This window comes from Drosophila tropicalis, unplaced genomic scaffold, assembly GCF_018151085.1.
Source record: "Drosophila tropicalis isolate 14030-0801.00 unplaced genomic scaffold, ASM1815108v1 contig_867, whole genome shotgun sequence".
In the NCBI taxonomy this organism is placed as follows: domain Eukaryota; kingdom Metazoa; phylum Arthropoda; class Insecta; order Diptera; family Drosophilidae; genus Drosophila; species Drosophila tropicalis.
This window is the reverse complement of record NW_027173362.1, coordinates 1,717,408-1,742,166: the sequence shown is the minus strand read 5'-3', so window position 1 is coordinate 1,742,166 and position 24,759 is coordinate 1,717,408. Positions and strand designations below refer to the sequence as shown.

The 24,759-nt window shown below is 36.9% G+C and overlaps 2 protein-coding genes across 2 annotated transcripts; both read right to left on the bottom strand.

The window, feature by feature from the left end:
* Positions 1 to 442: 442 nt before the first annotated feature.
* Positions 443 to 23,818, bottom strand: CCKLR-17D1 (Cholecystokinin-like receptor at 17D1). Its single transcript, XM_068298520.1, has 5 exons — positions 23,073 to 23,818; positions 7,824 to 8,024; positions 7,422 to 7,766; positions 1,712 to 2,012; positions 443 to 1,599 (listed from the first exon to the last, which is right to left on the bottom strand). Exons 1-5 carry the CDS (start codon positions 23,599 to 23,601, stop codon positions 1,167 to 1,169), a joined length of 1,809 nt encoding a protein of 602 aa, XP_068154621.1. The 5' UTR covers positions 23,602 to 23,818; the 3' UTR covers positions 443 to 1,166.
* Positions 22,240 to 22,776, bottom strand: LOC137583472 (mitochondrial import inner membrane translocase subunit Tim13). The gene has a single exon (XM_068298521.1). It carries the CDS (start codon positions 22,666 to 22,668, stop codon positions 22,387 to 22,389), a length of 282 nt encoding a protein of 93 aa, XP_068154622.1. The 5' UTR covers positions 22,669 to 22,776; the 3' UTR covers positions 22,240 to 22,386.
* Positions 23,819 to 24,759: the final 941 nt, after the last annotated feature.

Genomic DNA, 24,759 nt, shown 5'->3' with positions numbered 1-24,759 from the left:
TTATCGGATTTGTTTATCTGTTTGGTGTACATATAACAATATTATGCTAGTATTTGTTAATAGACAATAGAAACCATTTTTCAAATGCCAAACATATTCATAGATCCCAGGCAAGAGCCGTTGTGATCTGCATATGAATGAAAACTGAAACTGCTTATTAACTATAGTAGAATCAAATTGCTATATATGTATGTATGTATTTATCAAATATCATTTCAAGTTCAATATCGTTTTGAGCTTAATCAAATACTCTATAAATAGATTTTGTTTGTTTCATCGAAATAACCCCAATAGGTTTAGGATATTTGTATTTATAATATTTAGTTTCAGCTGCTCTTAGAAGCAATATCAAGGGACTGTTAAAAGGTACAAGTTAGTGTATGCAAATGTGTGTCCTTTAGGATGTAGTTACATATAGATGTATGTATTAAATTCGGTACGGTGTGGTTTTCAGTTTTCAACACAATTATTTGTTCACATTGAATCATAGAGTTTTTACTTAATATTTATATTGAGCTTTATTCCATTTTCATTTTACTATTTAATAAAATTTGTGTGTTGTTTGCCACCTGTTTTTGGTTTTCGTTTCTTTCTTTCTTTTTTTTCGTGTTTTGTGTTGGGTTTCGGGGTTTTTGCCCATTCGAAATGTTTGGTTGAAACCGCAGTTGTGCGAAAGTTTTGATTAAAATTCGAAGCATTTCAAATGAAATGCATGTAAAACAAATATAAATTTTGTGGACTAACTGTGAACCTGTTAGAACATTTAAATTTCAGTTTCGGTTTGGTTTTCTTTGCTGTTGAGGGGGTCATATCTAACAATTCACATTGAACTACTAGAGTATTTTATGTAATATTTAGTTTTGCATTGAGACATAATTAGTAATGAATAGATTTGTATTAGAGATTCCTTAGGTAAACGGCTTAACAAATAACCACAGTAGTATTAGTATTCATTCAGATTCATTTACATAAAATATATAAGTAATTAATGTTTTTATCATCATCATCACATCACATTGGGGGGGAGGGGGGCTCTTGTCAATTTAAAGCGACTCTGTTTCCATCATCTGGACAGCGTGGGTTGTGGGTGTGCCAATGGGCCTGTTGCCCAAAATTCCGCTCAAATTGCCGCGTGTACATTTTTTCATAAGTGACTTCCTGCTTTCTCATAGACGTGGACTCTCTAATATCGTATGGCTTGACATAACCGAATTGGCCAATGCAATTGAATTGCCTGCCACCGATAGATTCTGTTCCATTTTGGAGCGACGACGCCAGAAGCAAAACCATTCCGATGTATGACACAAACGCATTCCCTTGAACGTATCGACAAAGGCACGCCGGAAGCTGGCATTCATGAAACAGTAGGTAATCGGATTGCAGCAACTGGATGAATAGGCCAACAAATGTAAAAAGCTAATGGCCGTATAGTCCACATACTCGTAGACAACAGGACCAATCAGCATTGTCATCGTATTGATCACATACAAGGGGGTCCAGCAAATGAAAAACTCCAATACCAGAACAAAGAGCATTTTCACGACACGCTTCTTGCTCTCCAAGTTTTTGTTCTCGTTGGAACGACGTGGCACAATGCTGCTGCAAGAGGGAGAGAGAAGGAGAGAAAAAAAGTAAAGAAAGAAATTCAATTATAACGACTATCGTATCCATCGTTCACCTGTCATCTCCTACATATTTCTTTATCACTTACCTTCTTAGAGCGGCCTCTGTAATACGTAAACTCGGTTGCGAAATACTCTTTCTACGCGATTCATGCGATTCATAATACTGTTGCTGCTGTTGCTGCTGCTGTTGTTGTTGTTGTTGTTGCTGGTGGCGCATGCGTTGGGCCCTGCTGCAACAATCTGCGGCACCTCCATTGATGGCCTGTTGTAGCTGCTGTTGACGCAGCGACTTAACCGAAGCACTACGCATACAATAAAGATGTCGTCGTCCTTCACAGCTGCCGCCAAGCAATTTGCGTTTGCTTCCCCCATGGTTATAGCCATCAGCTGTCCATACGAGAAATTGTATAAAGAAAAGAGACGAAAAAATTGCATGAATGGCAGTCGAGAAACAGTGCACGAAAGTTAACTATCGTTAGCGTTTTTGTATTAAGTCGATAATTAAACTACTAATTGAGACTTAAACCGACCCAAATTGAATTAATCAAACAAATTGTCTCAAACAGCACAGTGACGGATCTAGGAATGTGGAATGGCAGACCTTTACCCCCTAAAGTATGCAACAACCAGACGGACATGGCTAGATAGACCCGGTTGATGATACTGATCAAGAATCTATATACTTTATTCGGTCTGTTACATTCTTTTTTGGCTATTTTGATATACCATTTCAATCTCGAAGTGCCTGGTATAAAAATGGTTCTCACTGTAAACACTTCTCATAGGAGATTCTTAGATTTCTTTACTAATTTATGCAACTATAAAGTTCCCTTTCTTTAAAACTGGGTTAAGTCCATCATGAGTTCAACAAATCTTATTCTTCAAATCAAATCATTGTCTGTATATCTATTTCAAGACCATCAAGCTCTATAATCAACAATCTTTGCCAAGTATCCTAAGTTCTGATAACCATATCTTCATATCTAACACTAGTTGGCAATTCCAACGACACGAACACGGATGAATCTGAGATATACAAACTATGCAGTATATAAAAGCCAACATTTAACTGTAGCTCTAACGGTCTAGGAGAAGTTCGCGCCGATCGAGACGGACAGAACAGACGGACATATCTATATAAACTCAAGATCAAGAATATATATACTCTTTAAGGTCGGCGATGCTTTCTTCTTTGTCATATACCCTTTTTGCAAGGGTATAACAAGGGAGAAGCACAAACAGCTGATAAAATCAGAGTTCATTCGCAAACAAGACAAAATCTCGAAATTGCAAGTTACGAAGTTTACTAATTAAATGACAGAAATAATTGACCCTGGAAAATACGGCGTAGGCTTCAATGAAACCACTGAAGGTCCGTTCATTATCTATATCAAATTAAACTTTATCGTACGCCTTTTCTTTATTACGAATCATTAATCTATCCCTAATGCAACATGACAATTCCAGGTCAATTCAGATCTGTTTCGATTTTCTTTGATTCAGCGTTTTTCAATTGAACCCCAGATCCGTCCCTGGGTCTGACAATGCCTACAATCGCTCGGCATCGTGAGTGTGTCATTTAATTTTGAAAGATATTCGTGAAACGTTCTAGCTTAATTAAATTAATTAAACATATTCCAATATATTTTTTAAGCTAATTTAATAAAAGCTTTTACATTTACGTATCTCATTTTTTTGTTTTTTTAACAAAAATGGTAAAGTCAACCAGTTTTAAATGGCCCTTCATTTCTGTTGTTGCATTCCTACATACATATATTTGCTTTAAATATTTTTTTACGTTTGAAATTTAAGAATTTTATCAACAAATTGTTGAAAATGGTTTTTATTCAGAGAGTTTTTGCGACGCGTTGATGTTTGAATACCCTTGAAAGTGTTTTTTTCAAAGGGTAACAAATGTTTTATGCAGAAACTCGAAATCCTGCCAAATAACGGTCTACAAACTAAAGCCTGATCAATGAGTAACATTAAGCATTCCGTTTTAACACAGGCTTATGTGACAGCTATGTATATAGGAATCCGAAATTGCTCAAGTTCATAACCTACTATAATTGGAACAAATAGTCATCCGATCGTGATCGATCATAAACTGACAAATAATTTCTATGACAACTTTGTTGTCATAGAAACGAACTTGCCGACCAAACCGCCAAATCGACCCTAAATATGCCCCTCCACTACACCCCCAACTTTAATTGCACTGATATAAACAAATTCCTTAATTCCTTTAACTTATCCCAAAAACTTAAAAACAACATAGATAGCTGCAACACATGGTACCAACAGTTAAACAGCAATCGAACACACACAGGAGACTATCTCAAAAACACTTTACAAAAAAAACATAACAAGAATGGACCAAATAAAAATTCTAAGACTTAGATTAGGACACACAAGATTCACTCAACAGCACTACATCAACCCGAACGACATAACACCCTGTCCAAACTGCAACTCAACATCCGACCAAAACATAGAACACGTACTAAAAAACTGCCCTGCAACCTCCCACATTAGGGAAGAAATCTTTGAACAAGTTTGCCCCATATCAATCCTTGCAAACCCTACTCCAACAAACCTCTTAATGATTATAAACTACCTCAAAAACTCAAACTACTACCACATCCTATAGGTTTAAATTTATAAAATATAATTAATCAAACAAAATGTAAATAAATAAATAAAATAGGTTAATGAAATAGGTAAACTAAATATGTAAATATGTAAATACACAAGCCGAAGGCCCAAGCAGCTAGCGCTTAGTAACTAAGTTCCGACTAATTTGTAATTAGTCCTAACTCTAAGATAAATAAATAAATATTGATTTGATACCGAATTATAAAATCAAATGTTTTGATAAACTGTAAAGAAGAAAATGTAGTAGGCAGGATATGTAAAATTGAATATGTAAAGTTGTTATTAAAATGTTGTATATATTTTCTATATATTTCGAAGACCAGAAATTTGACTATGGCGGTAGATGTAACCACATACATTTGGGATTCCTGTCCACAAGAATTAGAAATATTCAGTAGATTGTTTATGTATGTATATGAAATATTCTAGCCTTTTTCGACTCTGCCTTGCCCCACCGTCTTGTCTGCTTTCCTTGCCACCCCGTCGATCAGCTGTTTCGGGAGAGGTCTGGTCATAAAATGTATCTTAAATCAATGTAGTGACGATTAGTTTCTATTCAAGAACTTGAAGATGTACGTAAATGCTCCAACTTAACTCTTAAATTACGTATACGCAATGTGTTCCTACATATACAGGTGGAACGGGTGGGAATGGCCGAAAGAAAATCAATTTAGCTTCACTTTCTAAACTATTTGATTCAGATGAAGTCATTTAAGTCAAGTTTCAACTTGTCACACATATAAGAGTTCATTTAGTTTTAACTATTTAGGAGGAATTCGCGTTGATCCAGAAGTACGGAGAGGCTGGGGGACAGAAATGGCTATTTAAACTTGTCTCATAGTGCTGATCAAGCTGTATATATACTTTATGACAAATTTAATATATCCTTTTTGCAAGGGTATAACAAAAATCTCAATAAAAATCGATTTTTGTCAAAGCGTTGCCGATTCACAGAGTCAGATAGTATGGAAATATGATTTGATGGTAAAATTAATTTAAATAAATTGGCAGTTCATCAATCGTTGCGAACTGTGTGAGTGTGTGTGTGTGGGTGTGCCTATCTAGAGCATTCATTTGGGGCTTTGACATAAATAAGATTTTTGTCATCGTCACTAAGCTGCTTTAAAATGAACGCGAATGGCAAACATTTTCATGCTTCTTTAATTATTTGGTACTTGGTTATGCAAATTGCCAACAAACTGTAGCTGGAGCTGGATCTGGAGCTGAAGCATTCCACTCCTAAAATAATAAAACAATTTTCGCCTGCGGCCTGGCTTATGTATCCGTATGCGGACACACCAACACCGCAGACTGAAAATCTCTACCCTCCCATCAGAGAGCCTTCCCGTCCGCACACTCTTTGCCTTCTCAGTGTCATGGCAATTTATGGCACGTGCATTTAAAAATCCAAAACATAGAAATATAGAGAGCGAGAGAGTGAGAGAGAGAGAGAGGGACTCTTGCGGGGAGAGGAGAAAAATATGAAATTTATTGTCACAAAAGTATGTGAAAATGTGTCGATCCATGCACTAAAAATTGCTCAATGGTAACATGGGGGACAATTTTTGTGGCATGCGTGGGCGAGGTTTGCATGAGGGGGGTGGGGCGGGACCATGAGATAAGAGTTTTTAACGAGCATTTAAATGGTTGTCTTTTTGCATAATTTACGGCATATTTAGGTTGACCCTTTTCATATAAACGAACAACAATTCAAAATTTTCAACCGTTCGGGGTTGCCTATGATAATTCATTTTCACATCTTTAGGATGTGGCATTAAATTCCTCACCCTGGCCATGGTCACATTATTTACTCGGAATTATTATATACTAGAATTTAATATTTTGGTCACTTTGTCATTAAATCCGCTTATCTCTCACTTTTTCTCATCTTCAAGTGCATCTGAAACTCTGTCAAACTATTTTTGCCTGAAAAATAACTTGACAGGGAAAATTTTCCTAAATACTTTAACTAAGGAAATGAAATCGCAGCAGAAATGAATTTTTGACCCTTTCATGCAAATGAGTATAAAGAAAAGATGCTTATCGGCTTTTTTAGGGGACAAAATCTACACACCCCCCCCCAAAAAAAAAAAGACAAAACAAAAACGTTGCAAAAGAAAGGATACAAACAAAAAAAAAGGAAGAAGTATATTTTTTTTCTTCTAGTCATCCATATTAAAATTTGTTCTTTGCTGAATGACAGCCGAAAGGAGGATTTCTATTTCTTTTTTTTATCAGTTTTCATCACATTATCAAGTCAAATTTAATTCAATTGAATTTTGCCAACAAATACTGCAACAGAAATCAAGTGTTTTTGTTTCTTTGTTTAGTATGTAGATTGTTTTTTTTTTTTTTTTTTTAATCCCTAAGCCAGCTGCCTGAGTATGTTTAGGGAAAACATATATTGAGCTTTAAGCTGGGCAAAGAAAGAAATGAATGCAAATGAAAGTCAAGTCCTTGAAATCGTATACTGAATTGGCATTTCGGATAGCTGCGTTTAACAACCGCGGCGATTTATAGCCTACACTTGCGTAACATGGTTCGATCGTCCAACCAAACTCATACTCACTCATCGTATCACCCCCCACGTACACCCACACTCACACTCACACACACACAGACGCCTGTTAACCTCTAACCTAGTTTCAAAACCTACATCTTGTTATCGCCAGCCGAGTGTGACAGGCCATGCATAAGAGTCAACTGGGTAATGGGTCGGTCTGTGTTGAAGACTAAAGGGAATGGGATTGGCGCCTAGTGCCTGGTGCTGTTGCGGATGCGGATGCTTGTGAATGAAACTGTAACTGGAACTGGAATGTGGATATGGATGTGTGCTAAATTGAACGCTTGGCATATTTCGTTTGTGGCAGAAAGTTTGCTATGCAAATTGTCTGTGACTGGAGCGACAATTGGGTAAGCTAAACTAGATAGTCAGCCGCGTGGGAATACCTGATGAGTAGTAGTGCATCAATCGATTGACAATGCTTGCAAAACATAAGACAATCAAATTTTATCAAATTTCCCCAAAGTATATTTGACAAAAACGAAAATCACATTGAATATTTAGTTATAACTAAATGCAAATTGAGTAAAACTTTTAGTTCGCCCACATAAGTAGGCAATACAATGTTTCTATCTTACCATAATAATACTGGACATTGCCAACAAATTGTTGTTGTTGTTGCTGTTGCTGTTGTTGGTTTTGTAGCATCATATCAAGAGATTGAGCATTGGAACGTCTACTACCGTTATTCACTTGTGTGGTGGTTATTGCCGATTGACTTTGATTTATATCCGGGCCACTGCTACCAAAATTCATAGCTCGCTCATTTCGCATGCTGACATAGAGAGTTCGTGTTATAAACAAATAGGTAAATGTCAATGCCAACAAAGGCAACACAAGCAAAGCCAAGTCCAAGAACAAATTGTAAGCAATTTCATAGTTCAAGCTATCAGCGGGCCATTGATCGCGGCATTTGCGAAAACCTTTAAAGAGAAAGAGCCATTACAAATCAAAATATCTGCTGCCCTTGGATCGCTTACCTTGCCGACTCGTCGGCATCAGTTGACTGAACACTGCAATCGGGGTCATACAAAGCAGACTGCCCAACCAAATCATTGCAATGATCTTATTGGCGTGATTAATGGTCTGCCAAGTTCGAGACCTCAATGGATGACAAATGGCATAGTAACGTTCACAGGATATGGCCACCAAAGTCCAAGAGGAAACGGCTACCGAAGCGGCTGCAAAGGCATAAAATGAGAAAAATTATGAGAAAAAGCTAATTAATATTTTTACAACTTCATTTTCTTGATGAAAATACATTAACACGGCATCAAAATATTTTTTTTATTACTAGCAGCACATTTTTATTTTTGTCTGAGGGCAAATATTCTACGCTTGGCTTGGCTGCAGATTTGGATATAAACTCGTTGTGACTTGACCCACTGTGCCCAGCTAATGAACTACTGTCTGAAAGAAAAGCTTAGACAGATTGTATGCCTTTCTATATAGTATTTAAAGAGGTGGCCAATGAAATTCGAGAAGGACAATAACACAGCAGCACATCCCTTCCTGACACCATCAATCGAGCCACCAGCCACGAACCTCGTTAAACCCTTCTCTCGGTTCGGCTGGGGAGTCGGAGAGCTCATTAGCAAAAATTAAATTTAGCTCTGTCGCATGGCTCAATGAGTACGTCCACTACCGTACCGCACTGTCCGTCCGTATAACTCGCTTGTGCCCCCGGTTCCCGAGAGTCCGAGGCAACAAACATAAATGGAAATTTTATGGAAATACTGAAAATAGCAAAATTGGCCAGAAGCACAAGTTCGCGCCTTCCTCCTACACAAAATGTGTTGGGAGTAAAGCAATAAAAGCGAAACTCAAAATAACACAAAAAAATGGAAACATAACAGCAAATTCTTGGTAAAATGCTCCAGCACAACAAGTTCAGTTGGGGTATTTTGCGGGTATTATGCTGGCTAGCGATGAAAGGGTTGGAGCTGGGTGGAGAAGAAGAAGAAGAAGCCATTGCGGAAAGTGTTTTACTAAAATGACACTTAAGTGTGCGTTGCCATACTTGTAGACAGTCACCTACCAAAAATAGGTTGTTATGACCAAGAGACAATATTCTGGGCAAAAAAGAACAGAGAGAACAAGAATTCACTAAAATATCCAACTAAATGTAGTTAAGTAACTTATATTTCGGATCACTTATACATACATATTTTGAATCACTCATTTCGCTTCTTAATTAGCTGCTAAACAAAATGGATTCCATTTGTATAATCCTCTCTCATTGGCATTTTCTTTTTTGCACAGAAAGAAGGAGAGAAAAAAGGCAAAGCGAAATCATTATGGTTGCATCCTCAATGATTGGGCATTACCATCAACAACAACAACATCATCAAAATTGCCATTGCACTTTCCCATCTGATGGTAGCAACATCAGCATTTGAACATTTGGCCAGAGTTTGCCTAAATTCTACCTCTCTCTCTTCTACCAAACCTCACGTTGTCCCCCTTTATGTCATTTCGTACAAAAATTGCAATTCCATAATCGCACAGAGAACACAGAGGCATAATAGACCCAGATACACACACAGGACGAGATACAACGCACGGGATGCCTTATTGGAGCAAGTTTGTCATTCAAAATTCTGTTTCTCTCATGAACATGAGAACCAAATTAATGTAAATTTTTGTTTCCTTTTGATTTAAGACAATTGGAAATTTGAAATAGTCAAGTTTGCTTGTCTTACTTGGCAAGCCAAGATATTGAGAGATTAAATTCATTTTCCCATTGATTTGAATGGGGAGCTTATCTCAGTAAGTTATTCATACTTTTTTTTCCCCCAAACTATAAAAGTTTGTTTCATTATTTCCCACGAACATCTAGATAAATTAACATTTGTTCAAAAGAGTTTCGCGATATTTCGAATTGGGCTGAAAATTATAGAAATTTATGTTAAATTTGCTGATTGATTTTGGTTTGGCTAGGTTCAAGAGCTTATCAATTATACAAGAAACTGTAACATATATTAAGTCAAAGTCACAATATTTAAAATGTATTCACATTTTAGATTTAGTTTAACCTGAAAGAAGTTTCTTTGGAAAGGGGAAAACAAGTGATTGGCAGCTGTCGACATAATTTTTTGCTTTAGTTTAGTTAGTTGTGCAAAAATTGGTAATTAAAGTTTTCACATTGGTCAGAAGAGGACTGCATCCTTTGATTAAAAGTTGCGTAACGTAATTGACTTTTCCCAACATCTGAAACTTTGCTCACTCAATAACCCAGCCAGCCGGCCATCTATCTACGCATATACATAGATAGTGAGAACCACTAAGCTACCTTCTCTTGGCTTCTTGCTCTAGACATTGGTACTTTGTGTTTTTTTTTTTTGTTTCTCTCAGTTTTTCTTTTTTATTTAAATATTTTACCTTGTTACTTTGCGCTTTTTAGAAATTCTCAACTTTCCTCACCGCATGAATGGCTCCTGTCCAAGTCAATTTGGCATATACATAAGACTTGCTGCAAGTTAACGTTAAATTTATCTCTAACAACCGCAAAACTATAACTAACTAACTAACTAACCGGACTCCACAGAAAACAACGCAGCGAGATGACCAGAAAGAAAACGAAACTGAAAAACAACAAAAAAAAAATGAGTAAACGAGAAGTAGAAGCTGGTAAAACGAGTCCACTTGTAATTTCATTTCTCAGGTCAAATACACAACCTGTGAATGGAAATAATTAAGAGAATAACAAAGGAAACCCATGCACTTCTAGTTCAGTTTAGTTCCAGTTAAGCTTGAAAAATAATCTGCACGATGTGAGAATGTGGTTGAATTTCTAGTTTAATTGAAATGTTTTATAAACATCTAACATCCTCAAAAAGTAGTCGAAAAGGATGCAAAAGGAAGAGCATATATGATCAGGACTTGAGCTCATTTATGACTGATTTAATTATAAAAAGGATTCGTATTTGATCGACAATTTTCATTTAATAATTCCAAACTAGGCGATACACTGAGCCGAATTCAGACGCATCTTTCATCTTTGAATATCGACTAATTATTTACACTTGTTAGTTAGGATTTACACATGCATGACATTGACTATGTTTCCATGGAAACTATTGAAACAACATTATCCACATACGTATGCACTTGTGAGCCGGAATTCCTTTCCCCCCATAACAAAAGGCAGCCACATAGACAACTGCATAACATTTCAATGTGCATTTCGTGCCTTTTATTGTGGCATTGTTCTTGCTTGGTAATAAAAATCTAACTAAACAATGTGATTGGTTATGTCAACCAATCAACTTTTGTCACTCTCGACCTCTGCATTTGAAATTGATAGCAAATATTTGAAGAGCGATGCGCAGCATTGTGAACCAATAGGCAAAGGGAAATCTGTGATGAAATAAAACTCAATGTCCACCACACACACAAAATTTCACATATAGAATGATTTATATAAATACTTAATGCAATTTGTCTTGCAATGAAAACAAAAAACTAAAACACTTTGCTTTATTCTATTCCCTTTTTTCACTGAAACGAGGAAGGGACACCTCCCACATTTGCTACTTCTGTAAGAGAGTCATTGAAGTGCTTGAAATAAACAAACTGATAAATGTTTATACCATTGACTTTCAGTGTAAGCAAAACAGTTTTGCCCCTGTCTCCATAGGATCCTCTAGAACTATCCTATATCCTTATGTCAAATACCAGTGAAAAGATGTGCATCAGGTCATTGAGCACTTAAATGGCAAGACCATTGGAATGCGATGCCAAGCGTTAAAGTGAATGCCCGGTGGAAAACTCCCATTGAGTCTCGTATAGCTAAGGACTCGGAATGAACTTTACAAGTTGCAAGATGCTCACAGGCATACTCAACGGACAGTTGCAAGTTAAACCCACTACGGTGCACCAGTTGCGGGAAATCCAAAGCAAACAATGTCCCGGAGAGCCTATCTCCTGAACACGCCAAAGGATGTGGCCGAAAGATTAAAGGACGAACGGCAAACTCACGCATAGATATGTAGGTATGTTGAGATCAACTTGAAGCACAATCTGACACCTAACCTAATGATTGCAAGGTATTTAGGTTTATTTTGTTCGTTTTTCAAGGGATAAACACACACATATAAATGTCATATGCCTCTGGTCGTTGATTTTGATTTAGTTGCCAGTCCTTTTTTTTTGTTTTTGCTTGTTGTCTTTTGTCGTCCTTTCACTCTCTTATCAATAAAAATAATTTCAAATTTTCAGATAACAATAAAAAATGGGCAAACGGGCAAACAAAACTTTTGGCAGCAAACGGCAAAACGAGCAAAGAAACAACAAAGAGACAAGTTGAGCAAGAAACGAAACCCAAGCACATTTATTTCAATAGACATATTTTTACTTTTTGTTTGGTTTATTTTATGTTCGGCGTTTTTGTTATTGTTATTTTAGGGTATTTCCGAGTACTTGCGACTAGCAGCAGCCTATTATTAGCAAACTTAGAAAAACACAAAAATATAAATCGGAATTTCTTATGAAAATTGTGAATTCTGACATTTTGAAAATAGAATCTGAACTTCATTTCAGAGTATTTGTTTTATTGGATTCTTCGAGCTTTATTATTTTTTTGTTAGCCTGCCCGAAATTATGTAAAAGAAATGTTTTTCTTTGTTTTATATTGATTTATACAATATCATTCTGTCTGTGTGTGTGTGTGTGAATATGATGGGAAGGGATGCAGGAACTGTCATGCTACTTCCTTTTTGCCCAAAGGGAAACGACTTTTTTTGTGTTTTTTTTATTATCTTTGTGTAGGCGTGTGAGTGTATGGTTGGGGGGTGCGGGTAGGGTTGGTGGAGTTGTCTAAGGCAGAAAATCTCAATGGAAATATTGAGGAATGGGTCATGTCATTCAATCGGTGTAAAATTGTTCAATTTGTGTAAAACATAACAAATTAAAATGTCAGGCAAAAGGAAAACAAGACTTGAAAGCCTTAGCTAACCGAAACTCATGTCAGTTGCAGGGAGAGAAACGATTGAACAGAAACTGTTGCATACTTTTGGCAGCAAGTACATATGTATGTGTGCATACATGTGAAGAATATTCTGAATAAATTGGCCAGCATTAAGCGCCAAACAAAATGCCATTGAGAATTCATAAGAAATGCACAACAGAACACACACACACACACACAGGCGAACAGACATACATGCTTCTGTGTAAGTAGCTATAAAATGGTACCTATTTCTTCTCTCTGTCTGCACAATGCAATGACAGTGAACAATTTAATGGAAGGTCTTAGCCCTTAATAATGCATACATAAGGCCATGGCTCACCTGCATTTTTAAGTTGGCTCTCGTTTAATTTGGAATGAGTTATTATTAACCAAAAGAATGTAGTTGAAGTCAAGAAGATTATATGGAGCCAATTAAGCTGCCAAAGTGTTGAAAATGTATCAATTAATTTCACTTTGCAAACGAATCAATAAAGGACGTAACTAGCTTGTGCGTGATATTTTCTTACCTGAAACATTTCTGTCAATATTTTTCAATCATTTCGCTCTAAATATAGAAATTTTATAATGCCAATCTTCTGTACTTTGCTTCTTATTTCTAATCCTGTCTACTTATACTGCTGCTTATGCTGCTAGATGCACAACGACAAAATATATATACATATATATATTTATAAATACTATATAGTCATTGCAACTTTGTTGTTCTTTCTTGTTGGCTGCAATGGAAATACAAATGGAATGTCAGACACTTCAGCTGCTTCAGATTCTTCAAGTGACAGCGAACTGTAAGCAATCTACTTAAGCTCGATGTGGACTCTGTGAATCGAATGCGGGTATATGTACATACATACATACATATCTCCGTCTATATGTGCACAATAATAACAACAACAACAACAACAAATCGTTTTAAATGTTCTCCCATGACAAAGTCTGAGCTAAAAAGCAAAACTTTTGCAATAATGTAAAGGAAAAGTTCCTGTTCGTCTTTGTGTGTTATCCTTCAAACCAACTCGCCATTTCCCATTTTTGCTTGTTTGGCTGGATGACTAAATAAATTGCAAAACAAATTGAGTGCAAAAGGTTTGTTTTTTTTTGTTGTTGTTGTAGATGGTATTTAGTTTATTTTTAGTTAAGACTGGGGCGTGTCCAAGCTCAAGGTCACGAAAAGTGTCACAAACTTCTGAAAACTTGAAAATCTGCCCAAAAAAAAGGCAAAAAGAGAGCAAAAAAAATAATCATAATAATAAGGGCCATACATAACAGAAGACAACAACAATAATAACAACAAATGATGCTCATTTATATTCCATTTTCTAAGGCAAGATGTAATAGGCGGTGGCTACGATAGATAGGAGTGGTTAGGGGTTTGATTATACCCAAGAAAAAAAACACCTGACCTGGCATGGCATGGCATGGCCTGGCAAAATATTTTCCATTTCTAGCATTAATTCAGTTTGAAGTATATTTCATTTCACACACATTTCACACTTTGTTGTCAACCTGATTTCCATCTTGAAGGCAAGTTGTACATTTAATACCACCCAAACATAAATTGAAAAAGTTCTCCGCCACAAGTCGACAAAGGAGAAGACCTCAAGTTACCCATTACAATATATTAAATTAGTTAAGGTCTACTATAATTAGATAGTTGTATATCAGCATACCCTATATTCATTTGTTTTAAGGGTATTAGAAAGGCAGTCATGGCAAATTGATGTTTTTCAAAAACCATTTAAGATATGATTGATAAATCAAGTCATTTGTTGACCCAAACGAGCTATATATAGCAAGTAAGACTTAGTGCCCCATGTCTTGGTCAGATTTTGGGCCAATTAACATCACAATGGCCAAAAGGAATCAAGAGATGAGCAAGTGTCAAACTATTTATACAAATTTTTGACCAAATTTTATGCAAAATTTAAATCAATTGTATAAAAAAATGTACATGAAAGATCTCAAAACTTTCTCAAAAGTTAGAAGAAGATAAGACCTATGAACTTTGACCTTTGATTCAAAGGAGCAACTAAATATTTGTTGGTTTGGTAATCCTTGCCATACAGAACACCTAATCGATCTGATTAAGTGTATCTGTCTCTTAAATCAATGTTATCAAGGATGTTTAAGATGGGGTTTCCGCCCCGCGAAATGCTGATAGTTCAAGCTCTAATCCAGCAAGAGAATGTTTCTAAAGTATTAGTAGTTCCGCTTGATTCAATTACTTAATTTAGTTCGGTTTAGTTAAGAGTTAATCTTGTAGATTTTATGTTAGATAATATTGTGAATTCAATGCCGGATATTAAACAGTCGAGTTTTCTTTTCTTTTCCCTTTTTTTTTTTACTTTTATTTTAAATATGTATGCCAACATGTTTGCGTTTTTTTTTTTTGTTTGTTTGTTTGTTGTTTTTCGTTCTCTGATGCTTTGTTTGCTTTTTATGTGTTTGCCTGCTTGTATGTTGCTTGTTGGCCCCGTAGTTTTTAATAAGAGTTAACCAACCGAAAACGCGTAGCACACACACACAGCCACGCCACACACACACATACACGCACACGCACACAGTGACAAACAGGGAGTCCTTACAAACCATTTTAAAGATTTGCTGTTTTTTTTTTTTGCTTCTTTTACCCAACAACATTCTCATCCTCATCGCTTTCATCCGCATCAGCATCATCGTCATCATCATCATCATCGTCATCATCATCGTCATCAACGTCCTTGCAACCTTTTGCCAAGTGAATAAGCCGCTCCAAAATGTTCTTGTTGTTTTTCCTTCTTTTTTGTTGTTGTTGTTTTGTTAGTGTTGTTTGCTGTTTTTGCTGTTTTCGTAGCATTTACACTGCGTTGGATGGTGCTTCACATTTTTAGCTAGGTATTTGTACCCCCTAACTTGGGCTTTCACATTTCATGGCCGCATGGATTAAGATGACTCCTCTCGAGTAGTGCATGAGATTTTCCATTCTCGACTACTTAGCGTAAAACGCTTCTCTAATCAAACGGGCTCTTATGCCTTTTTTTCATCCCACATTTTCTTTCTTGCGGATTTACCAAGTGCCACCTTGCTGAGGAACAAAAAAAAAGGTATTTGGCCTCAAATTAAACTTCTTTCACCTGCATTTCTTTTAGACTTTGCCCTGGCAACAACTGGCAACTTATGAATATTTTCCAACTGAATTTTGCATCATCCTCAGAATGACAGATAAATTTGCTAGTTGTGGTCTTTTATTAGATACATTAAGGTCGAGAATTTGAGAGTTGAGAGCTATCTCGTCGTCTTTCTATCGAGATAGTTTTAAGCTAGCCAAGAGTTTTGAGTTTATTTTCAAGAATGAAGCATCTAAAAAAGTGTTTCTCTGTACAGTTTAAACAAAATGTTGCAGTTTTCTAACCATTATCGTAAAATGTCACCCAAAGAGACTATAGAAAAGTTTAAAGTGTTGTTTCGTTTGACGAAAACTTTTGAAAATTGCTTTCAGGGGCTAATCTTGAATAAACATACATACCTATGAGACTTTCTTTATAAACAGTTCAAAATTTAAGCTCAAATTTTATTTTTTTTTTAAGTTGGGAATAATTTAATCTACTTTTCCATTTTCGTTTGTATTTTTGAGTTAGTTGAGGTTCTTTTGATTTCTTTTGTTGGGCATTGCAGTAAAAATATTTGATTTGCCTTTGCCTTAACTTGAGTCTTTACTTGCAATTTCCCTTTGACTCCTATTTAAGTTATACACTGGACAAAATTTATTTTGGAATAGACTTAATAGAAAACTGCAACTAGTCAAAACCAAAGATACATGTGTCTCTCACAAGATACTCTGATAACAAAGTTGAATTGCTAAAATATTTCAATTTGCCAGACAAGTTAATAAGAGTGAGGAGTGAAACCTGAAAAATATGTATAGATGATCTACAACTTATTTGAACACACTTTTTGTATCGAATCTGCCCAGCAAAGCTGATAAGGACACTCTAACTAAACTCATAGTTAAAAGAATTTAATAAAATTAACGAAAAGAGGGACAAACTTAAAGCAATTACTTTCAATTAGGTATCAGCTTGTTAGTAACTTTCTAGGAAAGCATGACTCAAGACAATATATTCGAAAACTATTTCTAAGTTTGAGGTTCTAAACTAAAGTCAGGTCTGTTTGATATTTTATAGTTTATTTGTTTTACAATTGACTTGTGAACCACAGTGCAGGATAAGCAAATTTTTAGGAAATATGTGCAACATTTAGAAGGCGACTACACAAAGTTTGTATTTTAAAATGTGTTTACGGAATGCAGGTAAGCTTAATCTCTACTCAAAGTGGTTTGTAATAAGCTTTGCTAATGAGTGGGCAAGGGGATTAGAAAGAAACAGGGCAAACAAGTTTTTACAGAAGTTTGGCTTTACTTTTCACAAAAGGGAAATATGTAACTATGAAACTTGAAAATAGTATAAAGAGAAATGTGAAAGTCATAATGTTAAAGAATTTTTGTTAAATTTGACTTTGAAATGTCATTGAAATAAATACCTAAAACACCTTGAGTTGCAGCTTAACAAACAAACATGTTACAGTGGGGAGGGGGGGGTTGGGCTGTAAGGTTAAGAACTCAGTCATGCAAGAATGTTTTGCAAATTTTCTTTTAGTTCTTGTAGTTATTTTTCTTTTGACCCAGGCGAATAATTTTTCTTCTTTTGCTAAGTGATTTTGCATGTTTGTCCAGTGTACACGTATGCGTGTGCGTGTGTGTGTGTGTATGCGAGTGTGTGCATATGTGCACGTTTCGAGTTTCAATTTATTTCGTTCAATTTGCAAAAGATTAATGCTCAGTACTTAAATTCCCACCACTTGAGGGTTTGTTGCATTAATTTGCATTTTGGCCAGGCTTGTTGGCATTTTTCTTTTGCACTTGTGCCTTTGTTTTTTGTCCAATTAATGGTTGCGTCTCTGATTGTTTTTTTCTTGCCCGTTTTGTTTTGTTTTTTGCTCCAACAAAACGAAAGAGCATGCGGCGAAAGCAACAAGAAGAATAACCTAGAAAAATCCAATTAATTATTAATTTGCAGACCTGTCATCGCCTTTTCGAAGAAACCCGATAAAACGAGCTGCGGGGAGTCCCCAGACACAATTTCTCACACACACAGAGGCACAGTACTATACTATATACACAGACACACATCACACACACACATAAACTTTACGGCGATGGACTAATTAAAAATTTGTGTAAAATTGTTGCCTACTTCTCGGCTGGCTGACAAAAATTCTACAAATTTCCTTTTGTCTCTTTTGTAATAAAATTACATTCCACCAACTTAACAATGTTAAATCAGAATTCTATATAGGCACCTACATATATCTCTTGGGAGTCTGAGGCCTGAGAACCGTACAATCTGTTATTCGCACTGTCATCATCACAAGCTCTGAGCTGGCATAAGCTGTGTAAGGATTTGCGAAAAGAATTCAATTGCATTAAATTGAATTGGCAAAGAGAAATTTAGTATTTTCGTTTCGTTCTGCTCCTTTTTGTTGCTTTTTTTCGCAAATGCATAATTGCGTCTATAAATCAGGCAACGGCAATGATGGTGAGGGCTGTGAGGGAAATGAGCTCCTTGTAGTTTTTGGCTGCACCTTGGACATGATGATGGCCATAAATTGGTGTGACAGCTTGTGACTGGCTGGCCAACGCCCTGGCACCAAGTTGACATTTATAAATTTACGACCCGATGCAACAGATGGATATAAGGCATACAGGACTTCCACATACAAAAACAAGGGAAGGACTAAAGCTTAGTCTTAAGAGTAGAATTATCTTTCTCAGACTTGAAATCGAATTAGAAGTTAGTTTCCCTTGAAAAACTTGCCCATCCACTGTAGAATTTTTGAATTTGAAATTGAATTTTAGAAAGAAACGATTGAAAATGAAACGAAGACGAATTCAGACAATGGTTGGAAAACCGAAAAGTTCTTGGTGAGACACTTTGATAAACAAATGACCAAAAAACCTTAAGAGGGCGGCCTTTTGTTGTTGCCGCTGTAATTGATTTTGCCATCGAACAGCAGCCAAAGACCACATAAAATTTATTATTCATTGTGCATTAAATAAAACATTACTTGGCAGTCGATGGAGTAATGGGTGGAAGTTTCCAATGGGATTCGAGGTTTCACATTGAACTTTAATCCCAAACGTGCTAGGTGGCATTTGGGTATTAGACTTGTGTAAATGAATTCATAAAATGCAACTGAAATCAAAACCAAGAGTTAAATATTATATTTCGTAACCAAGTTTAAACAATAACCACACATTGTCTATTTATTAATTTACCAATGCAACAACAAAACTAGTTCAATGTATTGAGTTTTGCTATTGGTGCTATTGTTTTCTGTCAGTGTTTGTCTAACAAATTGCCTTTTGAACTGTGTGTGTGTGTGTGTGTGTGTGTGTGCTTTAGTATGTGCGAATGAGTTGATGTTAAATTGGCGTGTGGGCGAACTTCTACTTCAATCAGTCCTATGCATTCAATTGGGCTGATGCCGTTCAACATGTTTGCCTTGGCATTGCTATTATGTTGTTAATAAGTTGGCCATGTGGGCGTCACACACGCATCCAATGATGAATGGTGGGGAGTGGTGCGGATGATTTATGTATGTATGTGTGGGGGTGGGGAAGGGTTCAAATTGCCAAAGGGCGGTGGAAGCTGCCGTTTTGGGATTGGATGTTTGAGCGAGCGCATTTAAGAGACGTTAAAAGTTGGAGTCAGAGTGGGTGGGGCCTGGCATCAGGGAGCAGCGGTATTTGTGCACGTAGCAGCAATTTCCCAAGTAGAATAAAACAAACTTGCAGCTGAAAGACAAACAACATTATCAACAACAACGACAGCAGCCACCAACAAGAAGCGATGGAAGGAAGCATTTCGCGCGGAAACCGGAAACAAGTCATGAAAACTGCACAAAACATAAAATAACAACACCAGAGACATAATAATGATGACGATAATGATGATGATGATGATGAAAATAGCTTGCGATATGATGATGATGAATATGGGCCAACGTGATGCTGCACAATATGTGTGATGGTATATAGAAAATCGTTAGACATTTTTAAAATTCCATTATTGAGGGAGAGAAAAAAAGTTTCAACGAAAATAGAAAAAGCAAAGCAAATGGAAAATGGAAGCGATATTTTCTTTGCCTCCCACAAAAATAGATACACTCGGAGATAAAATATCACAAAAATAAAACAGGTATTAAATTTTTTAGGGAAATTGTACTTAGGCAAACGGTAGGACATATAATTTTGTTTAAATTGAAATGTTATATTTGGGCAATTGGGGGCTCATTGATTCCGCATCGTCTCTTCATTCTTTATGGTAAGTCAAAGCCTTGACAGCAAATTCCCGGTATGGAACCCCTGATGGTAATCGGCCAAGCGAAATGCTCTTGACACCTGTCACAAATGCTTATCAACATGTACCCACAGTTCATTTAGTTTTACAACTCAACTCAATCTGTTTTTGTCTCTCTCTCTCTCTCTTTCGGTCTTTCTGAAAGTTGCTTGAAGGACTTCGCAGGGCTTTAATTTGATTTTGATTTCAGGACACATATACATACATAGATACAAATACAAACACCCACGCAAACACACGTAAGTATTCACACATACCAAGCAAAGTGCATACAATGCGTACAATTCTAATTATTTGCACATCATTTATGAGTCCCACACACACCCTATGTAGGACATAGGAAGCCAAGCAGGATCTGTTGACAAATGACGATAGCGATTACAAATGTTGAATGAAACAGACACGAGGACAGACAGTCGTAAGATAAGAAGAGAGAGAAAGAAACACAGAAGAGCAAATTCAAAGTGAGATGGATTCAACAATTTATCTAACATCTAAGCATTGCCAGTGCCACTTTTAGCAACCAATTTTCGTGTTTTAGCAGCACATAAACATAAAACATTTAAATCAGCATAAATGCAATATCAGCTGAAATGTATGCTATTCTTTTCTGGCCACATCAGCCAAACTGTATGCTATACTTTATTTCACTAGGATTGCTAGATTCATGATTTTGAATTCTTTCTTCAAACCTTAAAGCAAACATCCCATGGAGTTGGTTTCTTTAGATGTATTGAAAACAAAAACTTCTTAAATTAACGGGGAAGTTCGCTGAAAAGTAAAGGAACAGTCTAGTCATGTAGACTGAAATTCATGGTATTCTTGATGCGTAATCCAAAAATGTGCAATTTTTGATTGATATCTCAAAAATACACTTCAAAAAAGAAAAGAACAAAAAGAAAGAAAACTTTGAGTTAAATCTGTCACGAATCCCACTCACTTAGTCATCATTAACAAGAAGAAAACATGTTCTCTTGATAGGTATATATGTAAATATTTATGTCAGGATGTCAGATTGACATGATCCATTTTCACTAAAGGGTCATTTTTTCTTCCAATTCCAAAAATTGAAAACAAAAATAAAGGTGTCAAAAATACATATACTCAAATGCATATAAGGTAATAGAAGTGCACCCAAACTAGCTGAGAGTTAGTAGTTAATAATCGAGCTGGCTTATTAGAGGAGGAGAGGAAGAAGAAGTTCAAAATTTTGACAAAAGAAAGAAGAGTTGATAGACTGTTTCCAAGCCCTTTAATTGGTGCAGAGTAATCCCAGTTCTGCAATGTTTTACAAATTGTTGATCAACAACAATGTTGGTATATTAAGAACTCAATTCGGTGGACCCAGTCCATTCCATTTCTATTTATATAGACTTGTAGGCCAAGCCAGAGCAGGAGAAACATAACACACGCACACACACACACACACACGCTCACACAATTTGCAATCTTGGGTCAGTCGTTTGATTTAACGGTTTTTTAAACAGCTACGTTTGTGCCATCAAGCTAGTAATAAAAGTTAAATAATCTTTCCATGCGTGTGTGTGTGCAAGTGTGTGGGTGAATGTGCATATTTAAGCCCTTTAACCCTTTTGGAACATGGCCAAGTTGGTTAGGTTTTTTTTCGAAAGGGGGGTTTGGGTTTTTAGCATAATGATGGCATCCATTTTGTTGGCTCTCAGCTGTTCAAGAGCTTGCTCCACTTGTATTTCTTTAGTTGGTAATATTGGCATAAGGCAAACATTGGAAGGAATACAAAGAAGGAGCGAAAGCGAGAGAGAGAAAGAGAGAGACAGAGTGTACCAAGCGTGTTGAGTGTGGCAAATGTGGTATCTGAGTGTATGTGTGTGTGTGTGGGCGTACTTGCTTTGAATTATGATTTTAACCATAAATAAGCGAGGAAATTGTGCGGAAACCGATGGCTGACAGTAAGTTTAGTTTAAGTGGGAAATCGACTTGCAGCGATATCTCTGCAGTCAACAACAAGGAAACGAAATGAAAAATTAAATATATATATATTTTCTGTGCGATCAGTGATTGTACACATGTGTTTAGGGCCTATTACTACAATATACAGTCTCCTCGTAAATACAGTGAAAAAGAAAAACAAAAAAAAACCGAGCAATGTGTCACGACAAACACAATTGCTCTGTTATTAATGTGAATATACAATTAATTTCATGTTGCCTGCTGCTTTTCGCTTTTATATTTATCGGGATTTTTACGACTTCGATGTTGACGAATTCGTCGACGAAAATATTGCCGGGAGACCAATTGCAGCGAGTCCATAAATCGATCCATACAATTCGTTAGGCAATCCCGCTCGATGCCACGCAATTCCACATCAGGCACTTGGACACACTCCTCAAAGCAGCGTTGGGAAATTTTTCTTAGCAATTCCTGTATATTGGCCAGGAGAATTTGTTCTTTGATTCTCTCCAGATCATAGTCAGAGGGCATTCTATTTGCGTGTCCCCCTCCACCACCTGACCAATTGTTTTGTGTCTTAGTCCCTAAGTCTGTATTTTTTTATCTTTTTCGTATTTTTTCTATTTTTTTTTGTGTTTTTTTTTGTGTTTAAGATTTAGTATATGTTTTTCACTTCTTTAATTTTTAATTATGACAGATTATTCCGAAATTGCTTGAATTTCAATTGAGAAGCCTAAACAATGTTGCAATAACAGTAAAAGAAAACAAAAAATATTAAGTATACGCCCTGTATTCACATTTTCACAATCGAAACCACTAGCCACACATTTGTCTCACTACAGACCAAGCAGTTCTTTAAATCTAGCTAGAAGAGGGACACGATATATCAAATATGCCAAGTCAGGTAATCTATTGACTTTGCTAACTTGACTCACCTTGAGCAAATTGTATTAGCTTGCAGAGGAACTCGCCGAAAATGAAATTCCTCAGGATAGTGCCAACTAGGGTTACGGGCATACATAGAACGCCGAGAAGAATGTCCGAAATAGCCAAGTTTAGAAGGAATACATTGGTTATGGTGCGCATGCGACGATTCTGCACAAGTGTTAGGACCACAAGAAGATTTCCGACAACAGCACAGAGCAGGATAATCGAATAGCAGGGTATTACCCAAATGGGTATGTCAGCGCTTACTCTGGCCACACTGCGGTTCGTATTATTTGCCAGCGGACTGTGGACTATGGATGATGAAGTTACTGGACTTGTAATGAATTCGGTTGTTGTAAGGGCCTGCTGCTGTTGCTGCTCCTGGTGCTGCTGATGTAACTCCTGCTGCCTTGTCGGCCATGTCATTTCGCTGCCATAATAAATGTAAAGATCACTGCCATTGATAACATCGCCAGTACCGTCACCACTGCCGCCAAGTCCGATGCCACCGATACCCATTCCCATTCCGATTCCCATGCTGCCCTCACCAGCGACACCAGCAACACCGCCACCACCACCGCCAATACCACCACCGTCTATGCCATATATTTCCTCTGCCGCATAGCTGGCATTTAGCTGAACGGCTGCCCTGGTGGCCAGCGGTCCCAGAGCGGACAGCAACTGGCTGATATAATTATAATAAGTGCCAATTGTGAGGCTGTCTGTGATCCCTTTTGCTAGGAAATAGCAGCACAAAAACAAATAAAATAGCTACCGAACTGCAAACTCTTAGCTCTCTTAGCACTTAAGTTCGTCTTACGACTTCACAAATTCACTCGGAAAAAATTCACAAAAATTTCTGTCATCGACTCGTGGGTCGCAGTCCGTGTTATGTGCCGCGCCTCGTAACCTTTCGTCGTGCACTGAAAGCAAGGCATGGCCTGGCACGGCACCGCACGGCTTCTTGTGTCGGCATTTCCCACGCACAGCCATACAAATCACAGCGGTGCAACCAACACCAACAGCAACACAACCAACGGCAGCAACATGAGGCCCAAGGAGTCAATTCACCACAGCAACATGTTGCCAACGAAACTTGTTGCTGTCGCCATAACTGCTGTTTTCAATGGTCATGGCTTTAACTCAACAACAAGATAACTAAAACAAGTTCAAACTTAGTTAAATAATACGGAACACAAAAAAAAATTCACATAATTATCAAAACGTGCATAGAAAATGAAAAAATCCAATGGGTAATTTTTCAGAAACTAAAAAACAAACCCAAAAACTTTTACTTTTGCATTGCAAAATGTCTTAAATACAAACAAATGGCCAAGTTCAAGAGCTCCAGAGTTTGTGGAAATTAAAATACTGGACTAACAATTATTCGCTCTGAAATTGTAAGCTAGTTTGTTCTAGCATATCCTGAACTAAGGACCCTCCATGTGAAGCGACATAGATACAGTATACGTGCAGTACAATAAGATACAATAAGATGAACTACAAAAATATACAATGAAAGTGACACTGAACTTCAGCGTTCAGTTAATCGCAGATCGCGCATCACTCTGGAAGGAATTCACGGCATCCCACTTAAGTGGACTCGATATCATCTCCTCTATCAGGTTAGCAACTGTGAGGGAATAGCATCTGCCGTTTGCCAGAGAAGCGTTCGAAAAAAGGGTGCTCTGCATC

Bases quoted from the DNA above. Each gene is read 5' to 3' on its own strand.
- LOC137583472 (XM_068298521.1), bottom strand. From the start codon at position 22,668: ATGCCCTCTGACTATGATCTGGAGAGAATCAAAGAACAAATTCTCCTG.
- CCKLR-17D1 (XM_068298520.1), bottom strand. From the start codon at position 23,601: ATGGGAATCGGAATGGGAATGGGTATCGGTGGCATCGGACTTGGCGGC. The intron at 2,013-7,421 runs GTAAGATAGAAA...TCGTATGGACAG, and splicing joins CAATGTCCAGTATTATTATG to CTGATGGCTATAACCATGGG. The intron at 1,600-1,711 runs GTAAGTGATAAA...TCCCTCTTGCAG, and splicing joins ACAGAGGCCGCTCTAAGAAG to CAGCATTGTGCCACGTCGTT.